The 15,143-nt window shown below is 43.1% G+C and overlaps 2 protein-coding genes across 3 annotated transcripts in view; one reads left to right on the forward strand and one right to left on the reverse strand.

The window, feature by feature from the left end:
- Positions 1–6,930, reverse strand: part of GLUD1 (glutamate dehydrogenase 1) — a 37,686-nt gene extending 30,756 nt beyond the window's left edge. The window contains exon 1 of the mRNA XM_059662058.1: positions 6,295–6,930. Within this exon, the coding sequence (XP_059518041.1) occupies positions 6,295–6,742 (448 nt within the window). The 5' untranslated portion in view covers positions 6,743–6,930. The remainder of the gene's footprint in view (positions 1–6,294) is intronic.
- A 246-nt stretch (positions 6,931–7,176) lies between these two features.
- SHLD2 (shieldin complex subunit 2) overlaps positions 7,177–15,143 on the forward strand; it is a 135,168-nt gene continuing 127,201 nt past the window's right edge. The window contains exon 1 of one of the 2 annotated variants that reach the window (XM_059662057.1): positions 7,177–7,501. The gene's annotated coding sequence lies outside the window, so the exon portion shown is untranslated. Of the gene's footprint in view, positions 7,514–15,143 lie in introns of both variants that reach the window. The other variant, XM_059662056.1, reaches the window with a different exon arrangement.

A 15,143-nucleotide genomic window follows, 5' to 3' on the forward strand; every position in this document is an offset into this window, starting at 1 on the left:
GGTTTGATTTATTCACCAGAAGTCCAATTTCCAACTGTATTCTCACTTTTCAGAATTTTTTCACTTAATACTAACATAATTTCCTAACTCACAGAAAAAGGTGAAGTCTCCCCTGATTACCACTTAGGGGTGACCATTCTTAGCCACTTAAGTGTATATGTATCCTTCCAAATCATTTCCCTGTATTTATGTACATACATATCTATAGACTATATAGCTTTGTCTTGTGCTTAAGTATTTACCTTATGGCCCAATGAATGAAATAAAGAACATGCACTTTAACAGGGGGAATCTTGTTAATTTTTAATAGATTCCTTATTCTGATAATTCTAACAGTAAACTTAGAGTCACACCTTCATACCAAACAGGTCTTGGAAATGATGCTAGTCAAATTGATGAAGTTCGAAAACATTTAGCAAAAGATAACAGTAACTCGCTCTAAAAGGGTTCCAAGGGGTAAAAGCTCAAAATTTTGATATCCAGTTTCATATAAATTATTCACAAGTCTAGCTGATATCTGAGATAGATCTTAAGAGCGAAAATGAATTATAGGTGGGCGGGAGACAAGATATGGTCAGGCACCACAGGCAGAAACAGTACTTTGCAAGGGTAAGATTGAGGAAGTATATGCCTGTATTTCCAATGTTCCTAAGGATCACTTTAAACCAGATTTCCTTTTTTTCAAACCCCATTCCTCTCTCCTTACATAAATACTTTTTTGTCCCTGATCCCACCATTTTTCCTACTGGTGCCTCAGGCTAGAAATTTGAGTTATCTTTGACTCTTCCCTTCAACCCATACATACTTCCTGGTGGGTAATACCACCTTCCTTCAAAATGGCTTATCTGTCCTTTTACTTTCATCTCCCCTGACCTTACCTATCACATCACATCACATCACATCATTCCCAGCTCCACTGCTGCTGGCTTTCTGGGCCCTCCTAGGTTCATCATTGCCCATCCAGCAAACCTCCAATGAAAACTTTCTGCTCCCACACTCTGGCACAAATGGCATGGGGTTTCCACACCAGCAACTCTCCACGTCTCTATACTAGTAATTCAGTTCACTTTGGACACTGACGACCCAGTTGGTGCATACTCCACAAGTGAAGGGCTCACTCCCAAAAGACCTCCCTCCCCCTCATTAGTTACAGTACTGAGTGCTCAGGGTTCCCACACTTTTGCCCAACGTGGCTACAAACTGGAGGTTCCCACAACCCCCTCCTCAGGTTTGATAATTTGCTATAATGGCTCACAGAACTCAGGGAAACACTTTACTTACATTTACTGATTTGTTAAAAGGGTCCTGAGTACAGGAGCTTCTGTCCCTGGGAAGTTGGAATATGCCATCCACCCGGCACATGAATCCTACTGGGAAGCTCTCCCAACCCAGCAGTTTAAGCATTTTTATGGAAGCTCCATCACAGAAGCATAACGAATTATTAACTCGGCCTCCAGCTCCTCTCCCTCACCGGAAGGTGGAAGGTGGGGCTGAGTCCCATGATTTTAACCCCAGGGTCACCTTTCTGGTGACTAGCACCATCTTGAAGCCAACCAGAAGCCCACCAAGAGTTGCCTCATTAGATGAAAAGATGTTCCCATAACCCAGAAAATTACAGGGTCTTAGGAGCTCTGTGTCAGAAAATGAAGTTAAAGACCAACCATTAGCACAAATGATGCTTCTAGCACCCCTATCACTCAGGGATCCCAAGGATAGTAAGAGCTCCGTCAGGAAGGGGGCCAGGATAGTACAAGAGATAAAAATAAATAAATAAACATTTGTTATCTCACAAAAACTTACTTCTCACGATTTACAGTCTGTTCCCATGACCCCATCCCACAGTCGCACCTCAGACCTGGGCTGAAGCCACCCTCTACTTTTCTCTTAAGTGATCTCCCCCCACTCAATCTCTATACAGCCTTCCCTACTTCCAGACCAAGACTGCTTCTCCTCGTTATCTTCCTTAAATTATTACAGCAGTGCATTGTTTGGTGTATTTTCAGTTTGTCATTTCTTGATGGTTTCTGGAAAAGGAAAATGCTGAAAAAATGTACTGAGCTTAAAGCAAAGAGAATGATATAGTGCAGAAGAGATTTTGGTTTCTGCTCTATTTTTGGGAAATGAAAAACATTTCAAACAAAGCAATCAATGTGTGTGTTTTTAAGTCTCTTATAGTTCCCCAACAGAGGATGGTACCTGACACAGAGAAGGCAATTAACAGACACGCAATAGATACATTAACTGTCAGAAATCCCCATGAACTAATGTTCTTTAAATATTAAGTTTAAAACTGTTGCCTACAAGGAAAGAAAACCCCACCTAATGGAAAAACTGATTTATTTGGAATACAGTCTATAGTTTGTAAATCCAACATGGGTACTATTACCCTTGACTATTCCTTTGCTGTTTCTCTCTTGGTAAGAGATTAAAAAAATAGTTCATGTAAATACTATGGCCCAATATGTGCAATATGCTTTTTGAAAGGCCTATGCTGACATATATTTTGTGACAATGATAAATGGCAGAAGGGGTCACATTACTGACAATCTCTGTAATTGTCATTTGGGTCATGTTCATATTTTCCTCCAGCCAAGAAGTAATTCAGAAAATTAGGGCTCACAGTCTGACTCCAAGAATAATCAAGAGAAATAATACCAATTCTTGATAAACAAAGATTTTTCTTAGTTTTTAAGGAAGAGCCACTCAGAAGAAAGATATTTAAAAATTATTTCATTGAAAATTCTTAACAATACATGTAATAATTGAGAAATGCATTGTTCTGGCTACATATGAAACTGTTAAACACCAAAGCTCTTCAAACCTCTTTTAATGGAGAACCTCTCTTTAAAAATGTTATTTCAGCCTGGCTGGTGTGGCTCAGTGGTTGAGGGTCAACCTAAGAAGCAGGAGGTCACAGTTTGATTCTTGGTTAGGGCACATGCCCCGGTTGTGGGCTCTATCCCCAGTGTGGGGCAGGCAGGAGGCAGCTGATGAATGATTCTCTCTCATCATTGATGTTTCTATCTCTCTCTTCCTCTCCCTTCATCTCTGAAATCAATTAAAAATATATATAAAAAACAAAAGAGTGCTAAACCCACTTTCTTCCCACTGTAAGCTGGAAAGTTCATGTTCAATTGCTATTTCTTGAACTTACATTTCAACACTACCCATTTGGAGCTTAATACACACTGTGCTTGTCCTCCGATTTTTATGCCCCAATTCCTGCAAAGTGTACTTTGCATCTAATGAGTGAGCAGTATTTGCCTTCCTGCATATGGGTTTTTTACTGAAAAGCAAACTAGCTAGATGGATTCACACAAACTATGGGAAGACTGAATAACAACCTGATATAGGTCTCCATCATTATCTTAGCTCTCCCTTAGTAGATTTGGCATGCGGAGGGGTTGGGGGTGAGTTTAGAGGCATTTGGCTCCCTTTCACCTCATTTCCGCCCCCCCCCCCCTTAAAATAAAAGGCCTTTATAATAGCTACACAGTTCATATTTAAGTAAAAAGTATTAAAAATAACAGCAGCAGCAATATAAACCCTCAGGGCTATGGTGTAGAAGACCTACAAATTACCTGTCATCTAACTGAACTTCCAGATGGATTAATCCTAAATTTAATTACCTACAAAGACTACATTTTATCTTGTGGCAGCAGATGGAGACACTCTCATACTTTCTTCTTCAAAATACTACCATTCACCACACAATTATATCCCAGAGGCTGAGGGGGACAACCAAACCTTAGCTGCTTCCACCCCTGCATCCTGTTGCCCAAAGACAAGAACAAGGACCATCTACCTCCTACAGTTTCCTTTTTGCATTTTGGCTCTTAAAAAACAAGTCAAGCCCTAGCTGGTTTGGCTCAGTAGATAGAGCATCGGCCAGTGGACTGAAGGGTCCTGGGTTTGATTCTGGTCAAGGGCACATGCCTGGGTTGCAGGTTCAATCCCCAGTAGGGGGCATGCAGGAGGCAGCCAATCAATGATTCTCTCCCATCATTGATGTTTCTATCTCTCCCTTCCTCTCTGAAATCAATAAAAATATATTTTTTAAAAAGAGGGAAAAACTTAGTGAAGTTTATAGGGATTATGCAAAGCATCTTTTAAAATCTCAATACCTAATATATTCTGTATTTCTAAGACCATAGTGGAACCAAAGAGGTTAACAACTTTCTTTTAAGTAAAATAAGCTTTATATGTTTAATTGGAGGGAAAGTAAGTTCCTCTTAGAATATATGTTCTCTGCAATCAGACAAGGGTGATAAATGGGTACAAGATCCTGGAGTGCCATGAAAGCAAAGCATAAAAGTTCATATTTTTCTTACCCATCCATTTATTATACTGTTCATTATCTTAAGCATACTAAAAAAATTTTAAGAGCTTTCATAGCAAAACCAATCCTCCCCAAACCTATTCTCTCCATACTTTCAAATTCTGAAAGAGAATAAACCTATCACTACAGAGGTCAATTTTCTTTTATATTATCTCGCAATGCTTGCTACTGTTTATTAGTTAAAATTCAACTTCTCAATGTTTTATATGTTGGGAGTTAATAGAGCTTTCAGTGGCATCCCTTCTTGTAAATGGGATAATGGGAGAGAAAACAGTATCTTACACTCGCATAAGCAAGTGCTACAGTAACAGCGCTTCAGGATGGCTGATGCAATTTGTTGCTAGGTTCAATATTATGGTATTAAAACTGCTGTGGCAACAAGAAGAAGAGGACCAATGAACTATGGTAAACTTTAGTTGCTTTAGTGAGTTTGTGGAGTTGTGATTTATAAAGATAGGAGAGGGCTTGGCTATTAGAACTTCCTGGACTGAATCAGATCCTGCAGACAAAACAGCTAGTTCATTTATATGTCTTTTAAGCAACTGGAAAATACTGACAAAATAGTAATATGAACTTCATTTTAAAGAATCACTGCAGTTTAATATCTGCTAACTCTGCTTCTTCCTCCAACATTCTTGCTTGCTGTTCTTGAGAGTCTGAACTTGTATTCTTGGTTTACAGAATAAGGAAGTGGTAGGAAGAAGACAGGCAATGTAAGGAGATTGACAGTATGTACATTTTATATACTTTTGGAGCTGGAAAGGGAATCTAGAGGTCAAAGTGGTTCCAGGCTGATTTTAGAACAGGAAACCTAAAGGATACTAAAGTGTTACAGATTAAGTCATAAAAGTGGGTGGGGCCCATGCAAATTTAGCCAGCAAGTAAAAGTAAATCATTAAACAGTTTAAAACAACCTTTGCTCCCCAGCTGAGAATGCCAGCAGTGGTCAATTTTTTTCTGGTAGAGAGATTTCTAAAAATTATCCTTAGAAGTCAGCTGGTAAAATAGAACCCTGTGTCAGGTTTACAGAGACAAAGGGCACAGCCCTACAGCTCTCTGCAAACTCCAGCAAGACTCTTTACCTTCCTATTTGAGGTTACTTTTAAGCACCTTTAAAAATGTATAGTGAAATTTATTAGAGGAAATATGGAAAAAAAAAACCCCACTTTTATTTTCTCAAAGAAAGCAATAGGACTGCATAAGTTAAATCCACATTCAAAAATTTAAAGTATGTATAGGATAACTTGGTGGTTACCAAATTGTAACCGACTCAGCTCCTTTCTTCACCTACTTATCTTTTCCCCAAGCTCAAATCCGGTGCTAGCCAGGACCAGTACACACCCCCCGGGCTATTTCATTCCATTGGCTGGCGGGCCACCCAACGGTCTACACCCTTTAGATTTACTGTCAGGGCGCCCGGTGTTTGTCAGAGATGTTACACGGCTCGTGTATTACTATTCTGTACAAAACAAAAACTGTCAGGATAGACAAATAATTAAAAAGATCAACGTGTAATTAACAAGTTCATTTGGTTAATAAAACTGTCTAGATTTCAAAGCTAGAGGCAGCTCATTTTTACGTTACTGTATCCTGTGTCAGTGCAAAAAAGAGGGAAAAATCATGAAGTTACTTCACAACCTGCATTCGGGTGAGTCACAAAGCCCACAAAAACTCGCAGAGGCACAGCCAGATGGCCCGGCGTTCCCTTTTCCAGACGCGCACTTCGCCGGGACCCGCCCTGTGTCACCCAAAGGAGCAGCGCCCGGCGCTCCTCTGCCCGCCGCTTCCCCAGGCAGCGCTCCCGGGAGGGAGAGGACGGCTCCCGGGGGCCTGGGCGGAAACCCCGGCGCACCGAGCCTGGCCCGCGGGCAGCGCGGGGGCCCAGTGCCCGCCGGGCCGGGGAGCGGGAGGCCGGGCCGCGGGTCGGCGCCCGCGCGGGGCGGGGGGGCGCTCACCTCCCTTGCAGGGCGTGCGGTGCTGGCTGTGCTGGGCCCGGTAGCCCTCGATGACCTCCCAGGAGCCGTCGTCGCGCCGGATGGGGAAGGACACGCTCAGCACATGGTTGCAGGGCTTGATGATCCGCAGGATGCCGCGCACCCGCTTCCGCTTCTGCTCCTCGCTCTCCCGGGTCCTCAGGTCCTCCACCAGCTTGTCCTCCACGATGCTGGCGCCGCGGTCGAAGAAGCCCTCCACCATCTTGAAGAAGTTGGGGTCGTCCTCGCGGTCAGCCGCCGCCTCGCTGTAGTGTCGCCGGGTGGGCGGCGCGAGCCCCGGCTGCGGGGCGGCGGCGGCGGGCTGCCCGCGGGCCCGGCCCAGCAGCGCCGCCGAGTCGGCTGCCGCGGAGCCCAGGGCGGCGGGCCCGGCGCGGGACAGCAGCAGCGCTTCGCCCAGGCAGCGGTACATGGCGGCGGGCGGAGGCGCTCTCGGAGGCTCGGGACCGTGGGAGGGAGGGACTGCCCGGCGCGGGCTGCCCTTTTATCCGCAGCTTCCTGCCTTCCCGAGCTGTCCCCTCCCCTCGGCGCTCGCCGCCTCCCCAGGAGGACGGACTTCGGGGCCTCCGGCCAGCGTCGCCTGTGAATGGCAGGGCGGGGGCGCGCCGCCCTGGAGCCGCGCCTCCGCCGCGGCCTCCCCCGGCCTCCCTGGGGACGGCGTGTGCCGGCCGGGCCCGCGGGCACTCGGGGACGCGCGGGCACTGGGAGGGTGCGGGCACTCAGGGACGCGCAGGCGCGGGGAGGGTGCGGGCACTCGGGGACGCGCAGGCGCGGGGAGGGTGAGGGCACTCAGGGACGCGCAGGCGCGGGGAGGGTGCGGGCACTCAGGGACGCGCAGGCGCGGGGAAGGTGCGGGCACTCAGGGACGCGCAGGCGCGGGGAGGGTGCGGGCACTCGGGGACGCGCGGGCTCGGGAAGGCGGGGGCGCGGGCACGCGGGGACGCGCGGGCGCGGGCGGGCCGGTGCGCATGCTCGCCGGGCCGCGCGGGCCTGGAGCATCCCAGGGAGGGCGGAGTCTCAGGTCTGTGCGTGGCGCCCCTGGCGGGGTGCGGGGTACTCGAGGGGGGCTTTCTGGGGCGAGGGCCTGTCCTGGGAGGGGCGCGCCGGCCTCTGGGGGGCGCTGAGACGCCGGCCTCGGAACTGCGGGCGGTGCGGTTGGCGGCAGGCCGCGGTGAGTCACGGTGTCCCTCTTTCCGCTCTGGGCCCGGCGGCCGCCCGGTCACCCCCGGGCCTGCCCTGGGCGGTCCTGCGGCGGACGGAGCAGCGGCGGTTGGAGGCCGGGGAAGGGCTTGGCTGTGTGCACGGGACGGCGAAGAGCTTGGTGTCAGCCGGAGCTGCATGTTTGAGGTGGCTTGCAGAAACGAAAGGAGAAAGCCTGGCATCTGGGGAATCCCTTACGGACGGGCTTTTACCACTTTTCAATTTTGTCCCTTTTAAGCACTCATCCGACGAAGTGGGATAAAAGTTACGTAGATCGCTGCTGTAGCTTTCTAACATTCACTGTCGGCGCTTCCCCTTTCGGGCGTTTTGTAACAAGGGGCAGTAATGAAGCATAACTTCCTATCTGGGCAGATCAGGGTGGTAGCCACGCCCCAGGCACACATCTTCAGTAAAAGGTGTATCTTTGCCTAAAGCAAGCCCTGTGCTTTGTTCTGCGCATCTGGGTTGGCGCCTTTGAAATGCCCCCTTTCAGACCCCTCCCTTAGAGGGCGACCACCCCCAAGAGCACATCTTCTCTCCAGTTTCTGCAGGTCCCCTCGGACAGGCGGCTCTCCGCCCAGCCCCGCCTCGCTTTCCCCGCTTTCAGTGGTCTTCCTGTGGCCCCTCTTTAGTTCCATAAAAGGAACGGCAAAATGGTTATTCTCAGGGGCGTTTGAGAGCCTCCGGGCAGTGTCCTCAGTTTTGGCTCAAATAAACTCTTAACAATTCTCTGCAGGTTTCCACGTTCCTCATGTTGACAAATATGTTTTTGAAATAGTTTAAACAAAAGCACTCCAGGGAGTTCTCAGTAATGTATATATTAAATGGACCAGAATGGGCTTTGTAAACTTTAAGCTACATGAAGGTTTAATTATGTGCTTAAGCATACTTGACGAGAAATGCTGATGTTAGCCACTCTTGTGAATAAGTTTGATGCTTGTGACAGTCAGGTCTGCGTTTTTAAGACAGCTGCTAAAGGCCATCTTCCCAGCTTCAGCGACCCCAGTGTGCTTCGGAGGTTTTAAAAGCCACCGTTGTGACTTGCAGAACTACTTGGCTTTCTGGCTTTCACTTTCTTCATCTATTAGAATATGGAAAAGAATGTTCTTAATTCTCACAATATCCTGCAAAGTATAAGATGACAACCTAGATCAATTAAATTGCATTAACCTCTCAGAGTACTTTCAAAGCAAGAAAGATGGTGCTGATATTTTGCATTATTTGCTAGATTAAAATAGTCACAATTTATATTTGTATTCTGTTTCTTAGTGAAAAACATTCTTTGAACTGACTCCTGAATTTGTCTTGTAGGCCAAAAGATTAAGGTACCAAATTTGCTTTTCATTTGGTAGTGTTATCATTAACATTATATCCCCCCAAACCTTAATGTCCCAGAATAAAGTGATTAGAATCAGTAAACATGTGGACTTCATTTTTTTTTCTCTTCAGATGAAATTCTTTGGTATGTTTTGAGGAAAGTGGTTTAAAGGTTTGGTTTTATTGCTCTTGTTTATCCCTTTCTTGATAACCATTGCCTTCAGAAAAATAAATGTTTAGCTTTGCTTCCTCCAAGTCTTAGTCACCTGAATTCAAGATGGTGGAAGTGAGGCAGGAGAGTAAGAAGCTACGATAATTCCTTGGCAAATGGGATAGAAAAACTGAGATAGTTAAATATCAGTTTGCGGCCCTCTAATAAATTCTGTCTTCCCAAAACCGAGGACACATAAGAGTAAATGGTCATACTTATCTCCAACCAGAGGGTACATCATGGAGATAGATAGCTGAGATGCAATTAGCGCCATTTGTGCCAACTACACCCATGGACAGATGAAGTTAAGGGAATAAATCTCATTTTGGCATTGCAGCATAAAACTGATGAATATTCTATTGAAATCCTCCCTTAAGACTTCCCCCAAATGCCCAGCTTTTAAAACCCCTCAAAAGGAAGGTCACAGAGCCTGCTCTCCCAGGAATATGCCTGCACCCCTCCCCCCCTTGTCTTCCCCCACAGGCCTGCATCTCCTACTGGAAGGAAACCCATGAGGCTGGCAGCCAGGAGCAATGGGCAGCAGCAGCTCCTCCCAGGCAAACTCCCTGACCTGGTCTCTGACTTCTTAGCCAAAGCAGCCCAGCCTGCATTTCCCTAGTCTTTCTTTGTTTCACTGTCCCCAGCTTTATTTGTTTATTTTTTAATATTCATGTTTTTATTGATTTTAGAGAGAGGAAGGGAGAGGGATAGAGAGATAGAAACGGATGAGAGACAAACATTGATTGGCTGCCTTCTTCATGCCTCCTGCTGGGGATCGAGCCAGCCACCTGGGCGTGTGCCCTGACCGGGAATCAAATCCCCAGCTTTAATAAACGTCCTCTAAAAATCACCTGGACTCGTGTTGTGAAATCTTTCTTACATGAAGTCAAGAACCCACACACTACCAGCCAGCCCTAGGCAGACCTGCGAAGGGCCAGGCCCCTTTCCAGTAACAAAAGGGCTTTGGAAGGAGTGAGGAAATTATTCATAATTGGGAGTTTGCTATGTGTAGATATCTTACAAAATGGCTCCACAAGAACCTACAAAGTTTTATTTTTAAAATCTGCATTATGTTTTTAAATTATATACATGTTGTAAAAAATTTCAAGCAGTACAGATAGGTTTAAAAAAAAAAAAGAGTGAAATAATCTCCTGTCCCCATTTTGTAATTGGAGTGTCTCTTCACCCTCAAGTAGGTAGCCTAATTCCTGATTAACAGAAAGGGGCGGAAACTCAGAGACCAAGTAAATTGATGATCACCTAGCTGGTAAATAGCAGGCTGTGATTCAAGCCCATCTCTGACTCCAGAGTTATGCTGCTTTTACTATTCAAGAAATGTTTTCAGTGATTGTTGCATTTAGTTTAAAATTGTGGTCCTTTGTGACTGGCTTCTTTCACTCAGCGGCATGTTGTTTTCAAAAATACATTTTTGTTGATTTTTTTTAGAGAGAGAGAGAGAGAAACATTGATAGGCTGCTTCCTGCATACCCCTACTGGGGATCTAGGTCCCAACCAGGAATCAAACTGGCAACCTTCTGTTGCATGGGACGACGTCCAACCACCTGAGCCACATTGGCCAGGGTGGCATAATATTTTTAAAATTCATCCACCTTATAGCATGTGTCAGTATTTCATTTCTTTTTATGGCTGAGGAGTATTCATTGTATGGCTATATCACATATTTTAATCCATCACTGATGGATATTTGGGTTATTTTCACTTTTTTGCTATTGTGAATAATGCTATTATGAACATGCTTGTACAAGTTTTTGTTTAGACATATGTTGTAAATTCTCTTGGGTATATACATCAGAGTGGAATTGCTGGGTTATATGCTAGCCTGTGTTTAACCTTTTGAGATACTGCCAAACTGTTTTCCACAGCACCATTTTTATTCTTACCAGCATTGTATGAGGCTTCCAATTTCACCACAGCCTCCTCAAACCATTATTATCTGATATGAAATTGTAGCTCATTTTGGTTTTGATGTGCATTTCCTGAATGATTTTAAAAAATATATATTTTTATTGATTTCAGAGAAGCAGAGAGAGGGAGAGAGAGAAACATCAGTGATGAGAGAGGATCATTGATTGGCTACCTCCTGCATGCCCCCGACTGGGGACTGAACCCACAACCCGAGTATGTGCCCTTGACCAGAATCGAACCCGGGACCCTTCAATCTGCAGGCCGGTGCTCTATCCACTGAGCCAAACCAGCTAGGGCATGTATATCTTTTTTGAGAATGTCTATTCACATCCCCCCCCCATTTTAAAATTAGATTATTTGTCTTTTTATTGTTGAGTTGTAAGAGTTCTATCTATATTCTAGATGTAAATGCCATATGAGACATATGATTTGCAAGTGTTTTCTTTAACTTTTCTGATGGTGTCCTTTGCAACAGAAGTTTTAACTTTCAATGAAGTCCAATTTATAAATATTTTCTTTTGTTGCTTGTGCTTTTGGAGTCATATCTAAGAAATCATTGTCTAATTGCAGGCGTGAAAAATTTACACCCATTTTTTCTTTTGTAAGAGCTTTATAGTTTTAGCTTTTACATGTAGGTCTTTGATTCATTTTGGGTTTATTTTTATATGTTGAGTAAAGGGTTCCATTTCATTCTTTCACATGTGGATATTCATTTGCTCCAGTGCCATTTGTTGGGAAGACTATGTCTTCCCCACTGAATTGCTTTTGTACTATCAAAAATCAATTGATCTAAATGTGAGGGTTTTTGGAGTCTTCATTTCTTTTCCACTCGTGCACATATCTATCCTTATGCTAGTACCACATTGTTTTGATTACTGTAACTTTACAGTAAGTTTTGAAATCGGAAAGTAGGAGTCCTCCAACTTTGTTCTTTTTCAAGATTGTTTGTTTTTTCTGATTCTCTTGCGTTTTAATAGAAATTTTAGGATTAGGTGGTGAATTTCTGCAAAAAGTCTGGCTGGAATTTTTATTGGAATTATGTTAAATCTACAGATTAACTTGGAAAGTAGTGCAATTTTAACAATATTACATCTTCTGATTCATGAACATGAGATGTCTTTTTACTTATTTAATTCTTTTAAATTTTTAGCAATATTTTGTTTTTTTCAGACTATAATAGAGATAGTTTTACTTCTCCCTTTCCAATCTGGATGTGTTTTATTTTATTGCCTAACTGCTCCTCATTATATTTTACTGTTGCATAGTATTTCATTATATGGATATGCCAAAATTATTTTTGCTAATGAATACATATGTTGGTTCCAGCATCTTGAAGTTACAGAGGTATTACAGTGAATAACCTATTACTACATAGAACATCTCTTTTATCTCAGGACTATTTTTTAAAATAGAATAATCAGCAGCTTTATTTAAAAATATATATACATATTATTGATTTCAGAGAGGAAGGGAGAGGGATCGAACTTGCCACCCGGGCATGTGCCCTTGACCCGAATCGAACCCGGGACCCCTCAGTCCACAGGCCGACGCTCTATCCTCTGAGCCACACCGGCTAGGGCCATTTCAGGACTACTTTACCTTCTTAAGTATGAGTAGTGAACTTGAACATAGAATTTAATAGTCGTCAGCATTTTGTTTTCTTATAAAGTGGCAAAAATATTTGGCAAAAATGGTTACCCTATCTACATATTAAAAATGATAGAATGAAACTAAATGATACCACAGATAAAATATTTAACTTTTTAAATAGAGCAGTGATGGCGAACCTTTTGAGCTCGGCGTGTCAGCATTTTGAAAAATCCTAACTTAACTCTGGTGCCGTGTCACATATAGAAATTTTTTGATATTTGCAACCATAGTAAAACAAAGATTTATATTTTTGATATTTATTTTATATATTTAAATGCCATTTAACAAAGAAAAATCAACAAAAAAATGAGTTCGCATGTCACCTCTGACACGCGTGTCATAGGTTTGCCATCACTGAAATAGAGCTTTTAAAACAAGAAACTAAAATCAGGTCCCTATGTTACTAAGTTTAATAGGTTTTAGTTCACAACTGCTTGTCAGTACTTCATAAACCAGCCAGATGAGTATGGGAGAGAGGAGTACCCTGTCCTATGAATGCCACATGCAAATGCCTGAAGATAAACGAGACCAGGGTTTGAAAATAGAGAGTAGTATATACTGTACTTAAAAGCAGTTTGATCATCATAATAGTTTGGCTTAAACAGCAATTTGGTTGAAAATGAGTATCACTTCTGTTTTTTTCAAGTATTGGTAATGTTGGTGCATTGTGGATTTTTTTTTTTTTTAGTCTTTTGTGCCATATTTTTCAGGAAAAGTTTTTCTAATATTTGCTTTTGTGTTTCTAATTGATTTTAGAAAAATTTATAATTTTTTTTTCCCCCTTTAGTGAGCATGTTGTTGTAATAAGCAAGAAAAGTATATCATCCTTGCCAGTTTGGCTCAGTTGGTTGGAGAGTAGTCCCATGCACTGGAGGGTCATGGGTTCAATTCCGGGTCAGGGCACATGCATAGGCTGCAGGCTTCATTCCTGGTCACATTTCACCCCTGGTCAGGGCATGTGCATAGGGAAGGCAACTGAAAGATGTTTCTCTTACATTGATGTTTCTCTCTCTGTCTCGCTTTGTCTCTCTGTTTCTCTCCCTTCCTCTCTCCCTAAAATCAAGTTTTTAAAAAGTTAGAAAAAGAGAAATATATCAAAGAAAAGGATCTGAAAATTTCAGGGTTTGTAGTCTTTTTTTTCTTAACTTTTTCCCTAATAAATCAAATGTCAACTATATGTGCTTGTCTAGTTTGGTTAAGTTTTCATTTTGCTGCACTGCTGAATAATATTCAACGAAGGTTTGATCAACTTGTTAAGGGTTCTTTCCATGTTGTGAGTAAATATGAAAAATAGTAGGACCTTTATCCCTTGAAGCATATCATGCAAAAAACAAGTGAGGTCTCTTAAAAATTAATTAGACTCAGGTAGGATTCTGAAATCACCTCTATGCAACTCATAACTCTGTCTTTTTCTTTTTCTGTTGAGGTTAAGTTTTTTGTTTTCCTTCTGTGTAAAAATAATATCATATTCACTTATTCATCGTTCAGATTGCCTTACCATTCAGCTCCATTTATTGGTCAATGTGAATGACCCTCTATAAAAGCAACTCTTAGATATCATTACCACTTTCTCTTTGGAAATTTTCTATCAGCTGTGATTTCAATATGGGATTGGAGTTTGTATAGTAAGAAAGTTTAGCTAAAAATTGGGACACTTCTGTGATGCTGGAAAATATACTGGAGAAGCGAAAAGTACCTTCCCATTGACCATTGTGGAAGAGTTCTGGAAGAAACAGATTTTATTGTGAAGCATAGATATGAACATAATTACATTGGGCTCGCTTCTCAGTGAAAGGAAAAGAAAAACATGAATGAAGCAGTAATGGCTGGAGTCAACTACAGTTACAGTGGTTTAACTTCCTAATCTAGGTAGCATGCAGTGAACAGATACTTGCTAGCTATATTACTTAGGGTGCTTTGGCCCTCAGGTAATAATATGCAAACAGAAAGGCTTAAACTAAAGCCATAAACTAACCAAGATAGCTATTATCTTACAAGAATTCCGGAGGCAAGGCTATTTATTCCGTTGTTCGTACAGGACTCAGTGATACCGCCGGGGACCCAAGTGCTTTTCTCTGTGTTAAATTCAGCAAGAGGTGATTATCTGTCCTCATGTTGTAAAATTGCTGCACCAGTTCCATGTGGTTATGCAGACACAACTAAGTACTATGTAGAAGAACAGCAATTTCCTCTCAGACCTCTTTGTTGGTGGAGAAAACATTTCCAAAGGCCTGCCTGTCAGCTTCAGCTCTCTTAGGCCCGGTAGCTAGGAATGGGTCAGTGCCCATGCCCTTGCTCTAAGGGAGGCTAGCAGGAGGGCTTCCTGGCACTTTTAGCTTCTAAAGTACAGGCAGGTTCTGCCAGCAAAGAAAAAGGAGTGGGGGAAACAATTGCTCAGTTGGCAATCAACTGTGTTTGCCCTACTTGCCACAGAAAATTACTCACCTGCTCTGTGTTATCTTACTGTGATAATATATTTCCTTAGGATGCAAAGTTTAATAGGGATGAG

The sequence above is a fragment of the Myotis daubentonii genome, chromosome 13 (assembly GCF_963259705.1).
Source record: "Myotis daubentonii chromosome 13, mMyoDau2.1, whole genome shotgun sequence".
Lineage (NCBI taxonomy): Eukaryota > Metazoa > Chordata > Mammalia > Chiroptera > Vespertilionidae > Myotis > Myotis daubentonii.